We start from the raw sequence: 25,954 nt of genomic DNA, 5'->3' as shown, positions 1-25,954 counted from the left end.
TTCTCTTCTCTACAGGTGCAACGTCACGACCTACATGCTTAACTTGTAGTCTACGAGTCTTTTAGATATCGCACGCAAAAATGCTCGCAATTTTTCTTCTAAGGAGATAGGTTCAACTGCATCCCTTCCCGCCCCCAGATTCTCAAGTACGTCTGGGGCCAGCCGTTTTACAGCGAACGAGTACAATTTCCCAGAGAATTGGAGGTGAGGGCTCAGATGTCAAGGAGCAAACTGCTAACAGCCCTGAACTCCCACCGACTGTTCATCTCCCCGCATCAACGACATCAAATCTGGGAGTCAGAAGACCCGAAGGGGCAGGCGGGGCAGCGGACATCGGGCTCCCGGCACCCTTCGCGCCTCCTGGCTGCACGAAGGACACCTCACGACAACGTCCCACTGCTCCGAGGCCGGACTCCAGCCCCTCAGGCCCACGCAACCTGTCTACTGGCTGGGCGGCCCCACACCCACACCCACTACAGGCGTTGCAGAAGCCGCCACCTCCACAACCCAGCGACACCAACGCACTCCCAGAAGCGTCCCAACGCAGGAGAGGGCGGGGGCTTCGGCCGCACCCCTTCGCCTTTTCCCCGCCTTCTTTGTTTCTTCCAGATCCGCCATTGGCTGCTTGTCCCCGAGGCCGGGCGAACCCGCGGGCCTGCATTGACACGCGATTGGGCGACGTCGCTGCCCCTCGACCAGCAGCCCGCTCTCGATTGGTCGAGGCGCCGCCGGGGGTTTGAATCGCAGCCCCGGCCGGGGAGGGTCCTGCCGAAGTGCCACGTTGGGCCCGGCTGCGGCGTGAGGAGCCGGCTCGGGGCGCTAGCCGCGGCGCTCGCGCCATTGGGGCGGGTGGGTGGCGCGAGGCGAGTCGGGAAGCCGGTCCGCGGCGTGCGGCTCTGGTCGGGCGGCGCGGGGGAGCTCGGGCGGCGGCGCGTCCCACCCGAGGGCGCTCTGGCTGAGGAGGGAGGGACAGGCGGAGCGCCCGGGACAGCGGCTGAGGCGGGACGGCGGCGGCGGGGGCCGCTGCCCCCGGAAGAGCCGGCCGAGATGCTGGCGGAAAACCTGGTGGAGGAGTTTGAGATGAAGGAGGACGAGCCGTGGTACGACCACCAGGACCTCCAGCAAGGTGAGGGCGCAGTCGCCCCGCAGACGACGGGCGGGCGGGCGGCCTGGCTGGGGAGGCTCCTCCTGGGCGCGAAACTGGTAAAAAGTTGCGTTTGCTCGAGGCCGAGAGGTGCCAGGTGCCGGGAGAGTCTGGCGCTCACCTGGCGTTGGGACCGGCCGCGCCCGCCCATCCCGCGGGAGAGAAGCCTCTGCGCGGGGCCGGGGCCCGGGCTTGTGCTCGGTGATCCCCATCATCGCTGCTGCGCGCGGATCGCTGGCTGCGCCAGGCACTGTCTGGAGCGCCTTCCCCGGCTTCGCTGATCTAACCCTTACTGCCTTCCTCGGAGGCAGAGCTGCGGGACCCTGACCAGGCTCGGCCCGCGGCCTCTCTGCCGCTGGGAGTCGTCCCACCCCGCGCCGGGTGGGAGCGGCTGCAGGTGGCGGGGGAAGCTGTCCCGTGTGGCACGTGCCCAACCCTTTGCACACACGCAGTCCGCACAACAGCTCTGTTGGTGAGAGAGTAACTTTTAGTATCCCCATTTTCCAGATGAGGAAAGCGGAGGCTAAAACGGCTAAGTGACTTCCCTCGAGTTAAGTGTGGGAGCGAGTATTTTTGAACCCACACACTCAGAATGAGGAGTGCCCAAATCCTGTGTCTTTTTTACCATCCGGTTTACAGCTTCTTCAGTTGGATGTTAGACTCTTAAAAAAAAAAATTGCTTAGGCTTAGTTTAGATGCCAAATAAAATGACTTGAGGACACTTCTACCTCTACCACCTCCTTCAGTTTGCACTCCAGCTTTTTTATTTAAACACAAGCATTTGGATCTTGGCCTGCCTTGGATTTCTTGATGATGCTGTGTCTCCAGAGAAAAACGTTAGAGCAGCCCTCTTTTTTTTTTTTTTTTTTTTCATATTAATAGCAGGAACTTGCAGTTGGGGAACGCTTTTTATGTGCCAAACACTGACAGGCCTTTACAACAGGTGCTCACTTAATGCTCCCAACAACTAGGGAGGTGGAAGTAGATACTGTTATCGGGGAACTAGGATTCCACTTCAGACTCCAGCGCCAACTTTCTGAACCACTATACTGAACACTGAATAATCCTCAGGAATTTCTCCAGGCATCTTCTGTTTCTGCAATTCTGTGTAAATCAATTTTTTCAGCTCCAAACTTGCTCTGAAACTTAACATTTCATTTAGTTGAGTAGTAAATGACCATGATGTTTGTTCAGGCTAACCATTGAACTTAGGGGGAAGGGGTGCGGAAAAAGAATGTAGGCTTGAATGACTCATGTTCAGAAAAGGAAGATAAACACCTCTTTTGGGAGAAGATGATTTCTAAATCCATATGCTATGGACAGTCACTGAAACCAAAGTTGTTCACCCTTACGCTTATATAGTCGAAGTTATTTCGCGGCCGCAGTGCAGTATTTGCCATCATGTTCTCTGCGAGACAGATTTGTCTTACATTTAATAAACCTGTTTTCAGAATTCCCCATAAGGATTGATGGCCTAGTTTGATACTTTCTCCAGGGTTAATGGAGCAGCCACTGTGCAGTTGCAGCATTTGCCTGTAATAAATTAAGCAGTTTGTATAATCAAAGCTAAATGTTTTTCTTTCCTGCATTTGAGAGGCGTGGGTCCATACAGGCTCATTGTTTTGAATCTAGCAAAATACTTAACACATCGTAGAAGCTCAGTTTTAATATCTGTTGAACTGAGGCACTCACACAGGCTTACTGTTTTCGTGGCTCTCTTCCATCGGATACCTTCGTCCACGCTGCACTTTCCCCCGTGGGAGGTTGTTAGAAACAACCATTTGTAATATTTCAGTCTACTTAGAAGCAAATGCAACGTGGTGGGGTTACGTGCGGAACTCTTTAACCTCTGATGAAAATGAAGTCATCAGGTGTTCAAGCTTATTGAAGCCATAAAGAGCACACGTCCAAACCTCCTTAATGTTAATTTGCTTTTGGAATTTGTTCCCTGCTTTTCAAAAGACTTTTACGTCCATTATCACAATGGACTTTGACATAACCTGTATGTCATAACCAAGTGTATGGGGTAAGAAGAGATGTGAAATTCCAACAATCATAACTTGTGAATATAGCCTGTAGAAGAATGAAGGCTGCAGTGTGAATAAAAGGATATCTTTGTCCGAATTTTGTTAAACTATATGTTAAAGAACTCCTAAACTTCTAATGGATTTAAAATTTTGTTAATTTCTCAAAAATTTATTATCTACTCTATGCCAGGTATTCTTGTAGGCACTGGGGCCACAGTGCCTATCCACGAGATAGGATAGGTAGGGTCCTACTCATGGAGTTGACGGTCTAGGAAGCTGTTGGCTAGAGAAGCCTGGAGATGCTGCCTCCTGGTATGTGCCCACTACAGTGCCTGGCACATGGTAGGCCCTCAGTAGGTATTTCCTGCTGAATAAAGTTTAGGAGCAGGTCTGCCCTGTTAAACAGATTGATAAGCAAATCTAGCTGGATTTTATCAAGTGCAGGCATCTGTTCATTTTTTAACATCCTCACTGTTAATTTACTGAGCGAGCCCTATTTGGAGAGAGGTGCTAGAACAACTTTTTAAGATCTTGTTCTCAAAGTCATAGCACTACAAAATTTTTTCCTTTTGCAATAGAAGCGTTATTTAAGTAGATTGAGTCTTTGTATCAAAGCTTGCTGGGGCATTCGTTTTAAATTAAAATTGCTGAAAAATTCTAACCTCGGGCCAGCCCAGTGCATACTGGTTAAGTTCAGGTGCTCCACTTTGGCTGCCCAGGGTTTGCAGGTTTGGATGCCAGGCACGGACCTACACATCGCTCATCAAGCCATGCTATGGCAGGCTTCCTACATATAAAGTAGAGGAAGATGGGAACGGATGTTAGCCCAGGACCAGTCTTCCTCGGCAAAAAGATGAAGAGTGACAACAGGTGTTAGCTCAGGGCTAATCTTCCTCACACACACACAAAAAAAATCTAACCTTGGAGGCTCTGGTCTGCCATTCATGCCTTGTAAGAAATGTGTAAAGCTGTGTGCAGGCAGAAGGAGAGAACCCTTTGCTTTCACACAACACTTCGATGAGGAGACTGTCTTTTGTCAGAGGACTGAGTTGGCGAGGTAAGAATACTGACAATGATCTCTGTGGGTAAGATCCTTTGTGGGACAGCAGGAGCCTTCTGTGCAGGTAATGGTGGCGCTTGCTTTGAAGTATGTCCCTGAGAACAAGGTGGAAAGACTTCAGAGACTGGGTTTTCTTTTAGACCAGCTGCTATTATAATTGTCGTTTGGTGAGCTGTGCAAGCTTAGAATAAGGATTCAGGTTTCTATAATGTGGATCAGCAAATGAAATCTTAGTTTAGAGGAATCCTAAGATTTCTGCTTCTTTTCAAGATGAGTACGCTTTCCTTGTGTGCAACTAATTTGCTGAATCACTGCTTGGAGGGTCATTAAAACTGACACCATTTTTCTTGATGTTTATGTTCAGGTTTTTTGCTTTCCCAATTATAGTAACATTGGCAACAGGAGTTACACAGAAGCATCACCAAATGACGCATTTCACTTTTGTAATAGGAAAAGCTTTCAGCCTTAGTATTATTGAATTACTGCTACAGACTACAGCTAACATGGGAATATGTTGTCCTCATACTTTTTTGAAAAAACTGAAGTAAAATAAGAAAAATATAGCAGTGGGATTTAAAGTTTTCAGAATTCTGGAAGAAAGATTCTTTTCTTCAGAAAGAAAGAAACGGTGCTAGAGCTAATTTTCAACATAGGGCTAAGTGGAGTATCTGTTTAAAGCTAACAGTTTATGCTATGAAAATAGATTATTGTAACTTGCAAAGACTGATTAGTGATAGAATATTAAACATATGAAAGTATTGATAAGTTGCAGTTTTAAGCCTACAGTAAATCTGTGGTATTTTTAGTGGCAGCCTAGGCCAGTTCAATAGGATTTACAGAAGACAACCTCTTAATGAAAACCCTTCTTGGAAAATAGAACAGGTACATAAGGCTTCAAAACTATATTATTTCCTTTTCTTTTGTGCCTTAATTAAAAATATAATAATAAAAGACATTGAATACTCGCCCATTCCCCCCACTAATTATTTAGAAAACTTTTTTGGGCTTCCTGCCAGCTTTTGGCTCCTTTTGGTTATGGAAGCCAGATGCTACACAACAGGAAACGAACTTTTTTTAAAGACCAAAAAAAGACCCTTGTCTTTAAACTAACAGATGAAGTAATATCCTATTATACAGTGTGACTTCACAGGCACTTTCTTGTAGTTGAGACGTGTCTTGCCAGAATTCTATCCTAAACATCCTATGAAATATTTAGGAGCCTGAGACTTCAGGAGATAAGGACAAGTCTCAAATTCTTTTCTGTTTGTTTTTTACTGGAGGAGTGTATACTTGGCATCTCTTTCTGCAGCAGCAGGGAAGCTGCTCCTGGCTGCGTATTAAGTAACACAGGTAGTTTCGTTAACTGAATGAAAATAGTTGAAGATTGTCTGAAGTTAGTCTTGATTCTGGAAGAGGTTTCAGCTCAGGTTTTGATTGCTACTCAAGAACATCTTTGGTGAGTCTGGTCCTTCCCAGTGAGGAATTACTCACCACTTTACAACAGGCCAGGAGAGACTTAAGTGATGTCTAGGTAATGTGTATATGCTTTGTCTTTATCTTTAGCACAGTGTGGTGGCTTGGCTTCAGTGTGGGGCTGTGTATACACATTACACACCATGTGCATACAAAATAATTATTTCTGGAACATCTTCAGCTGTACATAGTTGTTTTTCACTAAGTGAAAACAAGATATTAACTTGCCTGGGATTGTATATGTTTTCACTGGCAGAGCAGGCAGTAAAAACCTTAAAAAGCTCAACTCTAGTTTCTCATTGCCATCTATGAAAAGAAGTGACAAAATTAAGTACCTCACCTAGGGAAATTAGTACTCTCTATCTTAAAGAAAGAAATGTATGGACATCCCTGTCAGTAGCCTTAAAGCTGTGTAGATGTGGATGGTAAAGTAGAGAATCGTGTGAGAGTGAAAGTTAGAACATGTTGACAGTAGTTTTTGTTTTGCCTGTGACTCACTGTGTAGATTTGGTCAGGTCATTTAGCATCTTTCTGCTTCAGGTTGTGTCATCTGAAAAACTGGGCTAAATACATTGAAAAGATATAAAGATTACTGTCTCTTAAATGCTTTGAGCTGTTTGTGAAGGTTTTGTGTCTTGTGAATATAGGATGTTATTTCATAGACTTGTTACCTGAAGTCTTAAGTATGTTAATAGACATTGTTAATGTTTACATCATGAGAGAATGTATTTTAACACTATACATTATAGTTTATTTAAAATGGGTGTAAAATGTTTTAAAATGAGCTAGAGTGGTGTATGGTAGATTTTGCTGCTTTGTTTTTTCCTAATGAGGGAAAACTAACCAAGTAGAATACTAATTATGCACTCAAATGGACAGTAGGAGGTAACAAAAGTTGTTGCTTTTCTGTTACCAGCTTATCCTAGGTTAAGTTTTAATATCGGTAGTAGTGAATGAACATTAAACCGTATTTGTCAACCTCTAAAAATTAAGTTTAAAAATCATATGTAGTAAAGAAATCTGTTTTCATAATAAATATTTTTTATAACATTAAGTGAAATGACTTTCTATAGTACTTAGAATAAAATTCAAACTTGCCTTACCATGACCTATGAAATGTTATATGATCTGTGGTCCCTGCCTACTTTTCCAACTTTATCTCATACCACTCTCCCCATCATGCTTCTATCGCACTGGCTTTTTGTTGGGATGTAGAATATGCCAAGTTATTTCCTGTCTCAGAGTCTGTGCCTGGCTTTTACATGGCGAGATTCTCATCCTTCTAGGTTTGGCTAAAATGTCTCCTCAGAGAGACTGTCCTTGTGACCTCTCTTTCTAAAATAGATCCTTTGTTCATTATCACCAAATCCAGGGGTTCTTTTCATTTCTTTTACACTTTTACACTCGATATCCAATTGGTTAACAAATCCTTTTAGCTCTACTTTCAAAACATATCCAGAATCCTACCCCTTCTCTCCATCTCGGCTGCTCTAGTCCAGGCCACCATCTTCTCTCACCCAGATGATTGCAGTATCCTCCTGTCACCCTGCTTCCACTTTTGTCCCTTTCAATGTGTTAACACAGCAGCCAGAGTGATCCTGTCAGAAGGCTTCATTGGGTTCCATTTCACTCAGAGTAAAAGCCAAAATCTTCATCTCCTTAGTTAGGCCCTACACAAGCTGGCCAACCTTGGAGCCCTACTGGTCTCCTACTCCACCCCGCTCCCAGTCCCCCCGTCCCACACACACTCTTACTTTGCTCCAGCCTTATTGGCCTCCGTATTAGCTCCAGTCATGCTTCCTCACAGTCTTTGCGCTTGTTTTGCCTCTGCCTGGAATGCTGGTCCCCTAGATAGATCTACATGGGTCACTTATTCAGTTTCTTCACATCTTGATTCTCATGTCACCCTTGTCACATGTTCTTAAATTTCCACCTCCCATATCCACACTCTTCCTGTCTCCCTTCCTTCCTTTATTTTTTCTCTTTGGTACCTACCACTATCTATTATATATTTTCATGCTCTTTCTCCCAAGAGAATATAAGCTCCATGAGGGCAGGGAATGTTTTAGCTGAATTCATTCTTACATCCCTAGTGCTAGAATGGTGTCTGGTATTATTGAATGTATGCATGCATGTATGAGGGAATAGTGTTTCACAGTTGCAAGTTTATTTGTTTGCTGTCTGGCTTCCGCCATTAATCTGGGAGTGTCAGGAAAGCAAGAACTTCATCCATTTTATTCATCTTTCTATAGCCAAATCTTAGCATAGTGCTTAGCAATAAAAACATTCATTTGTGAATCAATGAATACTGATAATACTTTGCCTCTGTGCTGCAGCTTAGTTTGTAAAATTCTTATGTGTTTTTCATTTGATTTGCACAATCATCTTATAGTGACAGGACAGTCATCTCTCTCGACAAGAATACTAAGTGTAGGGGCCTTTAAAGTCACCATATTGAAAGTATTAACCTGGTAAATGGTAGTCGGAACTGGATCTCAGACATTCCTACTAGTTCAGTGCATTTCCCACTATATTAAAGAACCTCTCCATGAAATTTACTGTGCAGATAAGTATTTCAATTACCTATGTTAGAACTAGTATCCTTTTTTGTATCATTAAGTTTTTATTTCTGGAATTGCATATAATCTAAACAAATCCTATCTTATGTGCCTAAGAAGAGAGAGAGTTGAAAAATGAGGTTTAAAATACAGATATGGCTCTATGCTAAGTGAAAGTATGAGCTAGGACACATAATTGCCTCAGAAACTGTATTGCTTTGCTTGTGTGGTTTGCTCATCTTGAAGAAGGACATGAAGAGAAATAGAAAAAATGAGGAGACCTGGGGCAACGTTCTTATTACTGATGTAGTTTTCCTTTTCTTGACTTAATTTTTAGCCCCCTCACGAGGTGCCAGGACCTATAACAACAAACTTTGCTTTGATAGTTGCATTCACAGCAGCCAGATTTCATGGAACTTTAGAGACTATTGAAACATCTGCTTGTATTTTGACTCAAGGGTCCATCCAAAAAAGTAGATAATCAGGATATGAATAAATCCAGTCCATTAGCAAATAATTATGATCTTAGAAGTTACAATGCTGAATAATCATTCCTGGACTAGTGAATACACCTCCATAAAGTAGATCGGTGTTCTTCACGTCTGACATGTAAGGGCACATGAGAGAATACGTTACCTGTAGAGGACCTCAGTTCAACGGAATTTTAAGTAGAACCCGGGTTTCCTTCAATGCCATTCCACCTTCCGTTGGGATCTGATTTAAAATTTATATGTTGGGTTGGGTCTCGGTTCGTTCTTATTTTAAGGACTGAATGATATAAAATGTTGAAGTGAGATCATTTGCGTTATTGTAAGATTCACTTGTTTTGCTAGATCTCCAACTTGCTGCTGAGCTTGGGAAGACGTTACTGGATCGGAACACAGAGTTGGAGGATTCTCTTCAGCAGATGTACACAACCAATCAGGAGCAGTTACAGGAAATTGAGGTAATGTACTCATTTTGTGAGTTACACTTTGAGGTGGGGCATGGTGCTGCTGTCGTACCAATCATATTCTGATAAAATAGCACTTGCAGTTAAAAGCAACGTTTAGGGCCGGCCCCGTGGCTTAGCGGTTAAGTGCGCGCACTCTGCCACTGGCGGCCCGGGTTCGGATCCCGGGCACGCACCAACGCACCGCTTTTCCGGCCACGCTGAGGCCGCGTCCCACATACAGCAACTAGAAGAATGTACAACTATGACATACAACTATCTACTGGGGCTTGGGGGGAAAAAAAAAGGAGGAGGATTGGCAATAGATGTTAGCTCAGAGCCGGTCTTCCTCAGCAAAAAAAAAAGAGGAGGATTAGCATAGATGTTAGCTCAGGGCTGATCTTCCTCACAAAAAAAAAAAAAGCAACGTTTAATTTCTAACACAGACTTGTTTGAGAATAAAAACCATCGGCGGAGGGGGGAGGTTGATTTCTACCTTCTTTACGCTTTCTGAACATGTAAGTCTGAGTGATGAAAAAGATTTCTCTCTTCGCCCTTGGGAAAGTGTACTAGAAGTATATAAATGGTCCAGTATTTGCCAGTATGTGAAGCAAAATAAAGCTATGAATATTATGCTTAGTTTTTCACTTTTTTCTTTTAAAAAATGAATTATATAATATTTAAGATATGCAAAGAGGTATAAAAGAATAATGCAGTGAACACTTTTGTACTCACCACCCAGCTTAAGTAAGAAAACTACCTACACTGTTGAATGTCCTTGTCTACCCCCTCCCTGGTTGCATCTCTCCCTTGTCAAACACCATCCTAAATTGGGATTTAGATGAAAATTTTTAAAATCGTAGTACAAATTCCTTGTAGCATTCAAAGAATTACTCATAGATGTTTCTTTCTCCCTGCTATGATCTTGATTTGTTTACATTTTTAGTAGATTTTTAAAATTAAAATACTACTTTTCCCCTAGTCTAACAAATAAAAATGAAAGATGCTATAATAGGGCTTTAAAATGGAAGGTGCTATCTTGTAAATGGTCCCATTCAAGTAGCCCAGTTATGTGTAGGCCATGTGACTGTAAAGATGGTAATTACAGATATTAACCAGGCAATTGTCCCATTAGAATAGTTTTCTCCATGCCCCAAACTCCTGCCACCCCTAAAAAAGCTTTACGCTTAAATTACAACTCCTTCCCCTCAAATTGGTATGGTACAACCAGTACTCTTGTGTCTATGTGCAGAAAGATGTAAAAGATCTTAGAAAAGTGAAGCAATTCATCATGATCAGAACTTACTAAGCTCTGATTATGTACTGAACCAGGTGCTAGAAATTCAAAGTAGAATTACACAGTCCTTGACTTCAGAGCAATCAAAATTATACAAAGTTCAATTTTTGAACACAAATCTATCATCAAAACTAAGGCAATTCATAATTTCAATCTTCTTAATTTTACATTGTAGCCATAATTGAGGTGTATACAATAGATCTTCCCCTTTGTCAGGTTTTATGAATACAGCCAATGATGTGACTGTAATATACTTTTATAATTCTGGGACGGTATATCTGGTAATGATATTGAGGTCACCAGCTACCGTTTTTAGCACATTCTACAGCAAAAGAGCTTAGAGCATGCCATACCAGAAATTGAGTTTACAGTAGTCCGCTTATCCACACTTTCGCTTCCCGCAGTTTCATTTACCCACGGTCAACTGCAGGCTGAAAATATTAAATGGAAAATACCAGAAATAAGGAATTCGTTAGTCACTTAATAGCCATCTCGATTATCAGATGACTATCGCAGTGCTTGTGTTCAAGTAACCCTTATTTTACTTAGTAGTGGCCCCAAAGCACAAGAGTAGCGATGCTGGCAATTCAGAACCATAAAGTGCTTCCTTTAAGTGAAAAGGTGAAAGTTCTAAACTTAATAAGGAAAGAAAAAAAAAATCATATGCTGAGGTTGCTAAGATCTACGGTAACTTTTATTACAGTATATTGTTAGAATTATTCTGTTTTATTGTTAGTTATTGTTGTTAATCTCTTACTTTGCCTAATTTATAAGTTAAACTTTATCATGTATGTACAGTCATGTGCCGCATAATGACATTTCAGTCAACAACGGACCACATCTACGATGGTGGTCCCATAAGATTAGTACTATATAGCCTGGGTGTGTAGTAGGCTATACCCATCTGGGTTCTCTATGATATTCACACAATGATGGAATTGCCAGACCACAGATTTTTCAGAACGTATCCCTGTTGTTAAGTGATGCATGACTGTATAGGAAAACAACGTTGTATACATAAGTTTCAGTCCTATCCACGGTTTCAGGCATTCACTGGGGGTCTTGGAACATATGCCCCGAGGATATAAGGGGGGACTACTGTAATTACTTGTAGGGTTTGTCAGAAACCTAAAAATGCAGAAAAACCAGACGTTTTTAAACTATTAAACTAGCCAAATGTCATTTGTGGTCAAGGAACTCATTCCTGCTTTGTTTCACATATTTTGTTTCTCAACTCACTAGAAGATTTCATAGAGTGGTCCTGGGGCATATACGTGAAGACTGTCATCTATATTTATTTCTATTTGGGTGGAAACATAGTCTTAACACATTGTATTGATGTTTTCTATGAAAGCAGCTATAAATCACTATAACTGAACACTATAACTGATATTTATTTTAGCATATCTCTCAAGTATAGATGAAAAAAGTCCAAATATTTGTATAAATAAGAGAATGATGCCCATTTGTTAATGTAGGAGATTATAAACACAATTGCTTTATGATGTAAGTTACTTGTCTTTGTACCTTTGTTTTCTTTTCTGTGATATTGAGGATAATTAAGCTAAGACAGATCATTGAGATTCTGAAAAGATCCAAAGATCTTTGAGATTCTCTCCAAATCTACAAATAACAATCCACCATCTAATGTCTTCCGTAAGATGTTGCAAAACATAATGGAAATGAAGTATCCAGTTCAGACCTTAATGACTAAATAAATATAAAATTAAATACATATATAAGTATTTCAAATAAATTTGGACTGGAGTACTTCCTAAAACATTTTCCTGCATCTCTTGTTTCTACAGTAGTGCACGTGGTCCTGTGTTCACAGAGCGAAGTATTGCAGCATTCAACATTTTATTCTTTATCTAAAGCTGTTATTTGGCTAAGAATAATACTGTCTTAGATTTCTTCTCTGCCATTACAGTTGCCTTTCGTCTTTCTTTCTTTTTACAAATTGCTTCATGAAAGTCAATAGGGATGGGACGAAATGGGGTGATGGCATGGACGTGCTGGCTAAGCCCACTTACCAGCCAGAAGACTCCCACAGAACAGCCTTACTGCCTGCTTGGTTCAAATCTGTTACTGGGCATACTTACTAATCACAACATAGACTTCCTAGGTCTCTTTCCAATAGTCTAAAACAAAGAAGGCCTGATGCTCTTGTAAAAGTAACCAGGCGGCCAAAGAGCTTAATTCCTTACTAAAAGATGATCCCTGCATTATGTGCCTCTTATCCTTGCAACCTTCAGGAGTCCCGTAAACTTTATAAGGGCTCTTTCCTTAATTCAAACCTTATGTCAATTTTTTTCTCTTTTAAGTAAACTTTTTATTGAAATATAATATACATGCAGAAAAAAAGCATAAATCCTAAGTATATAGTTCAGTGAATTTTCATCAAGTAAACATACCCATGCAACCAGCACCCAGATAAGAAATGAGAACATTATCTGCTCTTCTGGTCATCACCCAGACTAACCAGCATTCTAATACCCTAGATTAGTTTAGCCTGTTTTTGAACTTTATGTGAATGGAATCACTTGTACAAGTTTTAAACTAACTTTTCAGAATGTTTATTGGGAATTTTCCTAATTAGAAAAGTAATACACGATCATTTTTTAAATTTAGAAAAATATATAGTTGAAAACCAAATAGTGTCTTATCCCACCAACCCAGAGAAATTTTAATGACAGTCCAGAAAAATAGTCTTGAAACAAAGTGCTCAGAGTGGATGGAGAATAGTGCAGAACTGGTGAAAATGCTAGGATAAAATCCCCAAAACTGTGACTCATTATGGAAATAGACAACTTGGAAATTGTCAAAAGGTATTTTGTAAGTAGAACTACAAGTGTGCTTTCAAAGACTATTTAGTGGGTTTCAAACAATCCTCATAAAAATTGATCAGTATTTTGTTAGGCATCATTTTTAATTTAAAAAAAGATTAAATAAACTATTGAAAGTAATGATTGGCTTCAGAGATGCCGACAGCCTTGTGACTTTTATTCGGTGTTAATCTGAGCATCTAATTTTTTAAGATTTCAGAGCAAGTATTTCTCTCTTGGATGAGGGGGAGGAGAGAAGCTTTGGAGAGTAATGAGATCTGACACCATCAAACACGATTGGATTCTCTTAAAGTTTCCTACAGTCATGTAAGCAGCCCACAGCCTTGTGTTTTTGTTGCTTCTGTGCGTGGAAACCTGCATTATCCCCACAGCAGTTTTCCCTACCACTCAAAGTAATCTGGCCTTCAAGGCGTCCCTTCTTTCAAGAGCTCATGTCTTCCTGGGAAATTTTAAAGCCTTTGTGCTTCCTTTACTACATTTATCAATATTCTACTATATATTATACGTATTTCTTGATTTGTTTTATTCTTCTTCCCACCCGATTTGCCATTGCAGCATTGAAGCTGTTGCTGTGTTTATTCATGGTCTTTCACACAGAGTAAGATAATCGATAAATACTTGTTGAAATCAGTATCTTAACAGAGGACAGATAAGCAGTTTACAGTAGCACTTCCAATAATTCCTAAACTGTGGGTTTCCACCTCTGGAGATTTTTAAAGGAAGTGGAAGGAGCTCTGGCCTCAGTGTTAGAAGATTCAGATTTAAGCCTTCAATTCTACAACAAATAGCTAGAGGCTTAGGCGTGTGAATTACCTCTCAGATCCTGTTTGCTCCGCTGTGTGATGGTGATGAGAATGCTGGCACTACCTTGATACAGGGTTGTTCTGAGGGCATGAGATGATGTTAAATGCATATATTTTGGACAGTGTAAATTGCTGCACAGTTTATCCATGTTTGAAGAATTTTAGTAATGAAAGAATCTTAATTCTGAAAAAAATAAATCCTTTTCAATTACTGGAAAACAAATCTTAAAAACAAGCCAAGCTTTTAATAGTGAGATTATAAGTGGGTTTTATTTTCATACTCGTGCTTTTGTTTTTCTTCTCCCTAATTTTCCTGCAGGGGAAATATAATATTTTAATCAGGGGAAAGAGATTTTTCAAAGGTAATAGGAAATATTTCTTCAGTGTTGTGGAAGATCATTTTGATACCAAATTCAGAGGATTGTGCTATAATCCTTAATATAAAGATATCTCAACACTGCATAAAAGCCAAATTTCCATTCCGTTCCTTATGCGTTTTTAGTTGGGGTTGTGTCTGCCTTTTCCTGCATTCCATGTCAGGGTTCTACAATTGCAGATAGGTGTTAGTATAATCCTGCTGGCCTTTCTTTTTCAAAGGTTTGCCTCAATTGTAAAGGTGGCCTATTTATGGCTTTCGTGTATAACCTCAACCTTGTACTCGTAGTTGAGGTGACATTCTGTGCCAATTCCAAGACACGTGTGAGATAAGCCATGGAACTTAAACTTTAATACCCTTGCCTATAAGTTGACATTTTTCTCTTTGTTTTTGCTACCCCCATATTCTCTCCCCCCGCACTGTTTTGCTTAAATGTCTTCCTTTGTATAATAAGGCAGATGCTTTTGTACTTGGGTTCTTTTTGGCACTTGAATTTTAGGGTGTTGGCAGTCCCATCAGATTCATTTGAGGCTCTGTATCAAAGATTCTGAACTGAGAATACCAGGGCGTTAGAAACATATCTGTACCTTTAAATGAAGGGTACAAAATAAGCTAACTCATTTTCTTCTAGATTCAGAAAAAATTTGATAAATACTAATTTGAAGTTTTAGAGGCCAAGCCTTAAAGCGGTGTCTGACTGCACAGAGTTCTGATTCTCCGGCCTTATATCAGAACTTGCTGAAAGATCTAATAATTTTTTTTTTAAGTTGCCGACCAATCTAGTCAGACTCCTTTGTTAGGTGACCTCTCACAGATTCTTGGAGAAGTGAAGGGCTTTTCTGATTAGTTTTGATTTAATAAGATTAAACTCCTACCGTGTGAAAACAAGCTCACTGCCGTTTAGATTGTCCTTAAAGCCAAGTCCTCTAAGACCAAAATATCACAAATTCTTCCTAACTGGTTTCATTGTGTTTTTATCACAGGTTTTTATATATCAAATGAGGGAGACTTACTGTAGTTTTTTAAATAGCCTCTTTGTAGTTATTTGTATATTGACTTGTTTCCTCTGTGTTGGCCACAACTCTAATTGAACATTATATCTTTAAAAAGGGGCAACAGCTTGGGGCCCACATAATAGCTGGAATAAGTACAGAGAAATAATGTATAAATGGGGCCAGAGGGGAGAGAATTAGTGGCTAATAGGGCCTTTTCCCAAGAGGGTTTTAACCAAAGCCCTTCTCAGAATCTTTCAGTTAAGTCTCGACATTTCAGCAGTCTGAGTTGTGGTACAGAGCACGATAGCTATTGTGAATAGAGGTCTAGAAATTGCCATTTAGCCAATGTTCTTTTAGTCCCTACTGTGTGTCAGGAATTGTGCTAAATGGACTAGATATGTAAGGGGCTTGCCTTCTTCAAGGAGGGTTAGAAAGACTACTGCATTAACAAGTAAGCAACTGGGTTGTCTATTATTATGTTAAGAGTTTCGAGGGGGCCGGCCCCGTGGCTTGGCGGTTAAGTGCGCGGCTCCACTACTGGCGGCCAGGGTTCGGATCCCGGGCGCGCACCCATGCACTGCTTGTCCGGCCATGCTGAGGCGGCGTCCCACATACAGCAACTAGCAGGATGTGCAACTATAACGTACAACTATCTACTGGGGCTTTGGGGAGGAAAAGGGGAAAAAAGGAGGAGGATTGGCAATAGATGTTAGCTCAGGGCTGGTCTTCCTCAGCAAAAAAGAGGAGGATTGGCATGGATGTTAGCTCAGGGCTGATCTTCCTCACACAAAAAAAAAAGGCTTCTGGGGGCCGGCCCGGTGGCGCAAGCGGTTAGGTGCGCGCGCTCCGCTGCGGCGGCCCGGGGTTCGCTGGTTCGGATCCCGGGCGCGCACCGACGCACTGCTTGGTAAGCCATGCTGTGGCGGCGTCCCATATAAAGTGGAGGAAGATGGGCACGGATGTTAGCCCAGGGCCGTCTTCCTCAGCAAAAAAAAAAAAAAAAAAAAAAAAAGAGGAGGATTGGCGGATGTTAGCTCAGGGCTGATCTCCTCACAAAAAAAAAAAAAAAAAAAAAGGCTTCTGAAGAGGTTCTGTTTGAATGGAGGCCTAAAAGATAATCAGAGTTCTTAACCATTTTTGTGCTGTCAGTCCCTTTGGCTTGCTAGTGAAGTCTGTGATGATCCTCTTAAAATACATAGAATTACAAAGGGAATCTGTTATATTGAAATGCCTATCAAAATATTGAAAAAAATAAATTCGTGATATAGTAATGTGTGTTTCTTTATTAATACATTAAATACCAAGATCTAATGGCAATCTAAAAACTGTAATTTCAGACAGTGTTGAGTGTAACCAGTAAATCAAGATTTCTGCAAACCACCAACATATGATAGGAAAATATCTGTGATTTCTATTGGTGATGAAGTCCTAGGTACTCCTCATACTACTGGTGGTTTGTTGCCTCCATTCATAATTGAAGGAAATGCTACATTTCAATTAGAAGTTAGTGAAAATGGAGATGTAACTTCCCCCCATCCAGTGTCACAGACTCTCTATTCTATCCATGGACCCCAGGTTAAGAACTGCTGGATTAGATAAAACCAGCAAGGAAAAGCGCATCCTCTGGGAGAGGGGAGAGTAGGGTATAGGCTCTAAAGGAAGCAGGAGCTTGCCTTAGAGTGAGGCATCTCCACAGTTTTAAGGTAAAGGTACTCACCCCCTGAGTGTGAAATAAGGAAGAATCAATAGTTAACACATGAAGCTGGAAAAACCATTTAAGAGACAGGAAAACATTAATGCTGAAACATAATAGATTGTATTAAGGAATTATTGGGGTGTTTTTTTTTTTAGTTATGATTGGAATTGTAGTTAAAGTGAAAAGTCTTATCTCTTAGAAATATAAATATGTATACTTGAATTAAGATGTCTTGGATTTGCTTTAAAATGATTGGAGATGAGGAGAGTAGAAGAGTAGAGATGAAACAAGATTGACTGTGTTGATAATTCTTGAAACTAGATGATGGAAAGATGGGGGTTCATGAAACCATTTTTTTCTGCATTTATGTATGTTTGAAATTATCCATAATAAAAAGTTTTTAAAATGTAGATAAGCTTAGCCATCTATAGAGAGTCAGTATTTGAATGGACTGAGAATTTAGGAAGGAGCACTCAAGGTTAAGGTAACTAGTATGTAATTTCAGGGAATTATGATTGTAAGAACTTGTCAAAATATAACACGGTAAAGAATGCTACTGTGATACAGTTAAAATATAACCTAACCTTAATGAACAACTGCAACTCAACTAAGTCGTAAGAAGGGAAATCTTAAACATTAAGCTTAAGAATCATTGTTGATCCAAGTGAATGCTTATGTCTCCTAGACCCAAGAGAAAGAGACGCTGGGCTGAGGGAGGGGAGACTTCCGGGATATTCCATGTCCAAGATCAGCATTTCTCTAATAAGTGTGATCCGTGGACCACTTGTACTAATACCACCTGGAATTTTTTCTAAAAATGCAGAATCCTAGCTCTACCCCAGTCTTACTGACTCAGAATTTTAGGGGAAAGGGGCCCAGGTTCATATACTTTAATAATTCCCCCAGATGAATCTTAGCATGTGTCAAGTTTAAAAACTATAACCGTAGATAAAGATGACAATAATTATCTCTTATTGGGCAGTTTTACCATATGCCACATGCCATGCTGAACCCTTCACATAGATTAATCTCACAACAGCCTTGAGAGATAGGTGATGAGGCAATCTCGCCTTAGAAAAATTAAGTTACTTGCCGAAGGTCACCCAGTTAGAAATAGCAAAGCAGGACTTCAAACCGAATTCTGACCCCAAAGCCTATGCTCCTAGCTACTATACCGCTGCCTCCCATCAGGCCGTCTCTTTTCTCTGATCCTATGCCCACCAAAAGATTTCTAGGAGATCCTATGCCCACCAAAAGACTTCCATGGGAATTGGCCTCTCACCTGCCGTTTATGGGGCAGATATGTCCTACAGAGGTGAATATTCTAGTCACTGGGCAGCTCCTGTTGTAAATTAATAATTAGTGTCTGGTCTATGCATTAGCCTTTTTTAAGATTGTTGTGAATCAGTCCCAAAGAATACGTGAGATCTTAGACTTGATATAAAGTAGCTTGCAAAATTTCTGCAGCTATTGTATATATTTCTGTATTCTGAACCTTTTTTCCACTCCAATGTTCCTAAGAGATTGAACACATTTTCATCAGTGACAGCAACCTACAATGACATTGCTAGCTAGAGAGCAGGATTAAGGGCATGCTCCTAGGAGAAGCTGTGGGGGTTGAAGGAGTGAAAAATAAACACAGGCTTATACAGGGACCATGTGTATGCTCACTTATCTCATTTAATACTTTCGATCCTACAAGGTAGGTACTAACAGGTCCACAACTCCTTATTTTCAATTGTCAATTTCCAACCCAAAAGGCTCTATAGAACGACATTTTTTTCTTAAGTTTGCAGCAAATTCACTTGGCAGCAAACCCTGCCCTGCACTGATGTGAGCCTGTTTATAATCTTTATTCATACTTTTTGATTCAGAAATATCAATGCTTGATTACAAAGTGCTGCCCAGACCTCGCTGGGGTTTTATCAAGTGTATGGCGTGTGTGCCATGTTGTCTTTCTAAAATTTAAAAAATTTTCCAAAACACTTTTGGCCCAAAGAGTTTCAGATAAGAAAGTCTAAGTTATGAGAGTTAAGTGTTTTCTCAACACATTGCTACCAAGTTATGTAACTAGATTTGATAAAAGGCCATGTATACTTTTTTCAGTTCTGTCACATGCCATTTAAAGAGCCCGTTGAAAATCATTTAGCCCATTCTTTGAAAGAAGTCTCTTAGCTTTGCAAATACTTGTAAGATTGTATAAAAAGGGTCAAAAAGTATTTCTAAAGTCATGTCTTTGGTCTGTTACATTTGATCATCGGTAATGCTTCAAACCTACCGTTTTTCCTCTTTCTAGTTGTGCCCCAGAGAAATATGAATATTTCATTTGGAATATGTTCTGTGTGTCAGCATCTTTAGTGGGGTTAAGTGGGGGAGGGAAGCAAGGTAACTTAACACTGAAGCTTTAAGATTGTGATAATTCCCCTTTATCCTTGGCCTTTAGAAAGCAGTCTTAGCAGTACCAAAATAAATAATCTGGCAAATTTCTCACAAATAAGGAGGATTATGGTGATAACATTCTCACAGAATTAAAAAATAACGAGTCATTGAATCATATTAAGCTAAAATATGTCTTTCTGGTTAAATCAGTGTTATTTTCTATATTTTTTGTCCAGAATGGCTCACTCAGAGAAAAAAAATCGATTTTTTTCCAAGTGAAAATCATCTGAAGTCCTCCACCTTAGCCTTTCTTATTTCTGTAAAACATGATATTTTTGCTTAAACACTGATCATGTATTCCATGCTTTTTCTCTTGTGGGATTATCATATCTCACTTTACATTTTCCTATTGAGTATTAATTTTATGTGTGTTATGTGCTTTATAAGAGTAGACCAGCCTCATAATACACAGGATATTGGTAAGCATTAGGGGAACTAAGCATTTAAAGGATGGCCTGTACTCAATTCCTATTAAGACAAGTAGTTCAACTGGGATTCAAAGTTCTTCTTTCCATTAAAAAAAATCCCTCTGGTATTGTGGTATAATAAAAATTGTATGTTTGATTTTTGTCCCCAGTTCCTGGCACAGAGCTCCTAAAACCCTTGGAATCTCGTGAGTGATAGGAGGGGACTGGTTGCCAGAAGGAACCAACTGTGTGATTAGAGGGTTAGAACTATAAGCCCAATCCCCTAACCTCTGGGGAGGGGGGAGGGGCTGGAGATTGAGTTCAGTCACCAAATGGCCAATGGTTTAATCAATCATGGCTATGCAGTGAAGCTTCAATAAAACTCTGAAACAAGGCTAAGGGAATTTCCAAGTTGGTGAACAAATACATTGATGTGCTGGGAGAATGGTGTGTCCAGAGAGGGCATAGAGACTCCATACTACTCTCTACCCTCACACCGGGCCCTGTGCCTCTCTTCCATTTGGCTGTTCCTGAGTTGTATCCTTTATAATAAAGCAGTAAATGTAAATAAAGTGCTGTTCTGAGTTCTGCAAGTTGTTCTAGTGAATTATTGAACCTGAAGGGAGGTCATAGGAACCCCCAAATTTATAGCTGATTGGTTGGAAGTACAGGTGGCCCCTGGGACTTGAAACTGGCATCTGAAATAAGGACCATTTTGTGGGACTGAACTGTTATAACCTGTGGGGTCACTAACTCCAGATAGTTGGTGTCAGAATTGAATCGAATTGTAGGAACTCAGTTGGAGTTGGACAGTCAGAGAATTGGTATTGGAACTCTGCAGGTGTCTTTTCTGCTGAATGTGCAGCCTGGTCACAATCATCTTCTCTTACAGTATCTGACCAAGCAGGTGGAGCTTCTACGGCAGATGAATGAACAGCATGCAAAGGTTTATGAGCAATTAGATGTCACAGCACGGGAACTGGAAGAAACAAATCAAAAGCTAGTTGCTGACAGCAAGGCCTCACAGCAAAAGATTCTGAGGTAAATTTTCTATATTCCATTAAGGAAGCACCAGGGGGAAGTCGTTTAGTATAAACTAGAAAAGAACGTGACTGTAGTGGGTTGGGTGAATATGGGGTAAGGTTTAATTTAATTCTTTTTGGAGACTAGAGATTAAATAGAAGTCCTTTCCAATTACAAAAACCCAGTTTGAGTGTCTGGCGACTAATCTCTCCTCACTGCTTATGCCCTTAATTTAATATGACAAGCAGCGATTGACTTCTGTCTGTTCCTCACAGTCTGACTGAAACAATCGAATGCCTACAAACCAACATTGATCACCTCCAGAGCCAAGTGGAGGAGTTGAAGTCATCTGGCCAAGGGAGAAGGAGCCAGGGAAAGTGTGACCAGGAGAAATCGGCACCCAGCTTCTTGTGTCTGAAAGAGCTGTATGACCTTCGCCAGTAAGAACCTGCCTTTCCACGCATTTACAAGCAGGAGAGCATCTCACGTCATTGACACGCTCTGGATTCCCATAGATTAGAAGTACCGTTTTAAGAAGCGCCACATGGCTATTAGTCTGCCAGTGGTTTGAACAAAACCACTTAATTTAAACATAAAAATTACAGAGTTCTTAGGTATTAATAATTCTATGAAAACTCATTTTTGAAAGTCTTGGGAGCATTTATTTCAGTGCTTTTAATGCATTATATCTTACATAAAAATAATATGCAGTTCTTCTGATAGACTATAGATTTTGGGGGTATATTTCACATTACAGTGAAGAAAAAAATTCAAATTTCAGTAAAACAAAAATCCAGGCAAACAGAAGTTTTTCTGCCTACAGAAATGCCTTTACAATTTAGTGCTATGAGATTGAATTTTTATTTAAGAACTATTTATTGAGCACCTGTTGTTTGGCAGGTGCTATGCCCAATAGGAGGAGTAGTAAGCAAAACAGACACAGTTCCTGCTCTCATGAAGCGTTCAGTCTCATGAAGAGGCAGATAAGCAAATCACACAAATAAATACAGTTACAAGTTGCCCGGGACTGTGTTTGGTGGTTCTAAACCTTGACTGTTCGTCAGATTACTTGTGGAGTTTTTCCAACTGCAATACCAGTGACTCCCTCAGGCCTGAATCAGAATCTCTAGGTGTGGGTAGAAAGCTGCCCAGGTGATTCTGATGTACATTCCTGCTTTAAAATCACTGCAGCAATGGTTCTCAGTCTTGGCTGCATATTATGAATCACATGGAGAGCTTTAAAAAAAAAACCCAAGTCCAAGTGACAGACCAACTAGGTTAGAATCTATGGGGGCAGGACCCAGGCATCAATAGTTTTTAAGACTACCCAGGTGGTTCTAATCTGCAGCCAAGGTTGAGAACACTGGGCCATTCTCATTGCCTTGAGAGGTATCAGTCATACTACTGGTCTTTGGGAATGGGTGTTTTGTAGTACTTTCAATGTTTAAAAAAAATTAGGCATGTTTTCTTACATGTGTTTATTTGGCAGCCTCACACAGTTTCATTTTAGCCACCACTCTAACGTGGAACAGACAAAAAATCGGTCACTAGCACAGCTCCTCAAAAATACTGAGTTGAAAAAAAACCATCACTCTCCCTCTTTTCATTCTCAATTGGCCTGTGTAATATATTCTTTCAACATTTTTCCTCTAGGCATTTTGTGTATGATCATGTGTTTGCTGAGAAGATCACTTCCTTGCAAAGTCAGCAAAGTCCTGATGAGGAAGAAAACGAGCATTTGAAAAAAACAGTGACAATGTTGCAGGCCCAGCTGAGCCTGGAGCGGCAGAAGCGGGTGACCATGGAGGAAGAATATGGGCTTGTGCTAAAGGAGAACAGTGAACTGGAACAGCAGCTGGGGGCCACGGATGCCTACCGAGCACGGGCACTGGAATTGGAGGCTGAAGTGGCAGAGATGCGACAGATGTTGCAGTCAGAGCATCCTTTTGTGAATGGGGTTGAGAAGCTGGTGCCAGACTCTCTGTTTGTCCCTTTCAAAGAGCCCAGCCAGAGCCTGCTGGAGGAGATGTTCCTGACTGTGCCAGAAGCACAGAGAAAGCCTCTCAAACGCAGCAGCAGTGAGACGGTGCTAAGCAGCTTGGCAGGGGGTGACATCGTGAAGGGCCACGAGGAGACCTGCATCCGGAGGGCCAAGGCTGTGAAGCAGAGGGGCATCTCCCTTCTGCATGAGGTGGACACTCAGTACAGCGCCCTGAAGGTGAAGTATGAAGAGCTGCTGAAGAAGCGCCAGCAGGAAGAGGACTCCCTGTCCCATAAGGCTGTGCAGACCTCTAGGGCTCCGGTCAAGGACCTAGCTGAAGTGAATGCCCAGCCTGACCCCAGCGTTGGCAGCTGGGAACTGGCCTCAGTTACCCTGGAGCCCTTCGGTTCCCCCACCCCCACAACACCTCCGGAATACAAAGCGCTTTTTAAGGAGATCTTTAGTTGCATCAAAAAGACTAAGCAGGAAATAGATGAACAGAGAACGAAATACCGATCTCTCTCTTCCCATTCCTAATTGAACCTCCAGCTCTGCTACTAATTTGCCTATTTCCTATCACCTCTCTCTCTCACTCACACAAGTGTTTGTAGACCCCAAAGACTAATGTTGCTCATGATGTTTGCCTCATTGCTTTGCTTATTTAGCACATGTGTACATTGAAGAAAAAAGGTGGCTACTGATGTCAGTTCTATAATCCAGCTCTGTTTAAGCTTCTCAGGAAATCCCATGACAAACTGGCCTCTGGCTGGCGCACTGATTAGGGTGCAATACCTTGAAAAACCCCAGAACCAGTGGAGGGAAGATGTGTGCTCCTGGAGAAGTAGGCCCAGAGTCACTATAGCATATAGTATATATATGGTATATAGTATATAGGGGGGAAAGGGCAGAGTTGAAACAAAGCTAAGGCAATTTTTACTGCCTTCTTGCTTCTCAAAACTATGTTGAAGTGAGACGGCTGCCAAACTGAAATATCTTTTGCAAACACTGTTGGATACTATGAATTCATTAAGAAGAATGTTCAGGAGAAAGCAGGGGTCTAATCCAAAATAAATGACCTTAACAAATACTCCAAGCCTTTGAGTGTTGTTACATCAGCTACCAGTTGAATTGCAACTGACAGGTAATCCTAATACATCTAAATCCAACGGAATACCAAACGGAAAGGGCAAACTCGAGTATAACCAAGTTAGCTTGTTAGGGTGTCCACCCCCAGATTCAAATGTTTTCACTCAAAATTACAGTGGTTAGGACAGGCAAATATCTAAATCTTTCATTCTTTTCTTAAATCCAAACTAAAGGGGCAAGATCAAACCCCTTACTCCTATTGTGCTGTCGGAGCTGGCTGACCTGCCAGCCACAAGCTGCTTTTGCTCAGTTCCTGTCGTTCCTATAAATGGTTTTGACTTGCTGCAGAAACTCCGATCTGCTACTTTATTAAACAGTATTGATGTTCTGACTGTGGAAATATACTCACCCTCTCACTTGCATACTTTTAATTTAAAACTATTTAAGAGAACTGAGGTTCTAGTAATTGTATATATTTTTCTAAAAACCAAATAAAACTTATCTATGAAAATGAACAAATGGATCTGTTGCTTGTGGTTTTAAGCTTAAGCCATTTCATTGTTAAAATCATCTGTCCACTTTTTTTTTTTCCCAGTGTCTCCAGGAAGATTTGATAGTAATTTTTTTTTCCATTTCTTTTAAACAGGTCCTTAAGATTGTGTAATAGCACAAATTCTGCTCATATTGATAAACATTTGTTAAAATTACTATACAATTAAAAAACATTTTCAAATTTATATACTGTATATCATTTTCACTATTTTAGAAATGTCAGACTTGGTTCTGAATTAATAGCATTTGAATTAAAATATTTGATCAATCATAGGCAAGAAACTTTACAATATTCAAACATTAAAATGAGCGCTGAATCTAAATTAGTTTTGCTTTGGGATTATTTATTTAAAAGAATAGGTAAAACATAATTTTTTTCCAACAGTGCAAAGAGTTTTTAAAGTTGGTCATCTTGTCTTACCTGACCTCCCAACCTTCTCCTCCCCAAAATCAACTAGTTACCAGTTTCTTATTTGAATAGTCTTCCAAGATATTTTGTGCATATATTGGTACATGAATATGCTTATATCACCCCATGTTTTTAAACAAGAGCATACTATAAGCACCTTTTGCACTGCATCTTCCCTTTTTATTGAACCATCTATCTTTGAAACCATTTCTTTGACCATCTACATTCATTATGATAGCTGTACAGTATTCCAGTCATTGGAGAGAGAGATATATATTCATTTAAATAGTCCCTGATGGGTAGATTGTTTCTAGTCTTTTGCTAATACCAAAAAAAAAAAAAAGTCTATAATGAACAGCCTTAAATATATCTTTGGATGTTTATGAGTCTAGAAGATAAATTATTAGAATCGAAGTAAAAAAGATATGGGCATTTTGCTAGTATCATTTTCCAGTTTACTGATACATACTTCAACTCCCACCAACAATATATAAGGATGCCTGTTTTCTCACGCCTGTGCTGGTGAACTTTTTGACCCTTGCCAAACAAATAGAAAAATGATGTTTCCTTATAGCTTAAATTTACATTTCTTTTATTAATAAGGTTGAATATTTTTTAATCTGTTAAAAAAGCCATTTGTATTGTCCTTTGCCTATTTGTCTTTAAGAGCTCTAGTATTTTAGGAAATTTACTTATCTTAATTTTTACCTTCTTATTGGCATTTTGCCAAGCAAAATTTTATAATTTTTATGTAGTTACATTAATTTTTTAACACTTTGTTTCTTTTCATGCTTGACAATTCTTTGATCCATCTGAGCTTTGTTTTTTTTTTATTGTGGTAAAAATACACA

At 40.5% G+C, this 25,954-nt stretch overlaps 1 protein-coding gene across 1 annotated transcript; it reads left to right on the top strand.

The window, feature by feature from the left end:
* The first annotated feature begins 850 nt into the window (after nucleotides 1–850).
* Nucleotides 851–24,665, top strand: CDR2 (cerebellar degeneration related protein 2). The gene is made up of 5 exons (XM_058569928.1): nucleotides 851–1,126; nucleotides 9,096–9,208; nucleotides 20,945–21,093; nucleotides 21,351–21,515; nucleotides 22,729–24,665. Exons 1-5 carry the CDS (start codon nucleotides 1,048–1,050, stop codon nucleotides 23,591–23,593), a joined length of 1,371 nt encoding a protein of 456 aa, XP_058425911.1. The 5' UTR covers nucleotides 851–1,047; the 3' UTR covers nucleotides 23,594–24,665.
* Nucleotides 24,666–25,954: the final 1,289 nt, after the last annotated feature.

The sequence above is a fragment of the Diceros bicornis genome, chromosome 26, assembly GCF_020826845.1.
Source record: "Diceros bicornis minor isolate mBicDic1 chromosome 26, mDicBic1.mat.cur, whole genome shotgun sequence".
Classification (NCBI taxonomy): Eukaryota; Metazoa; Chordata; class Mammalia; order Perissodactyla; family Rhinocerotidae; genus Diceros; species Diceros bicornis.
This window is presented reverse-complemented; position numbering and strand designations above follow the sequence as displayed.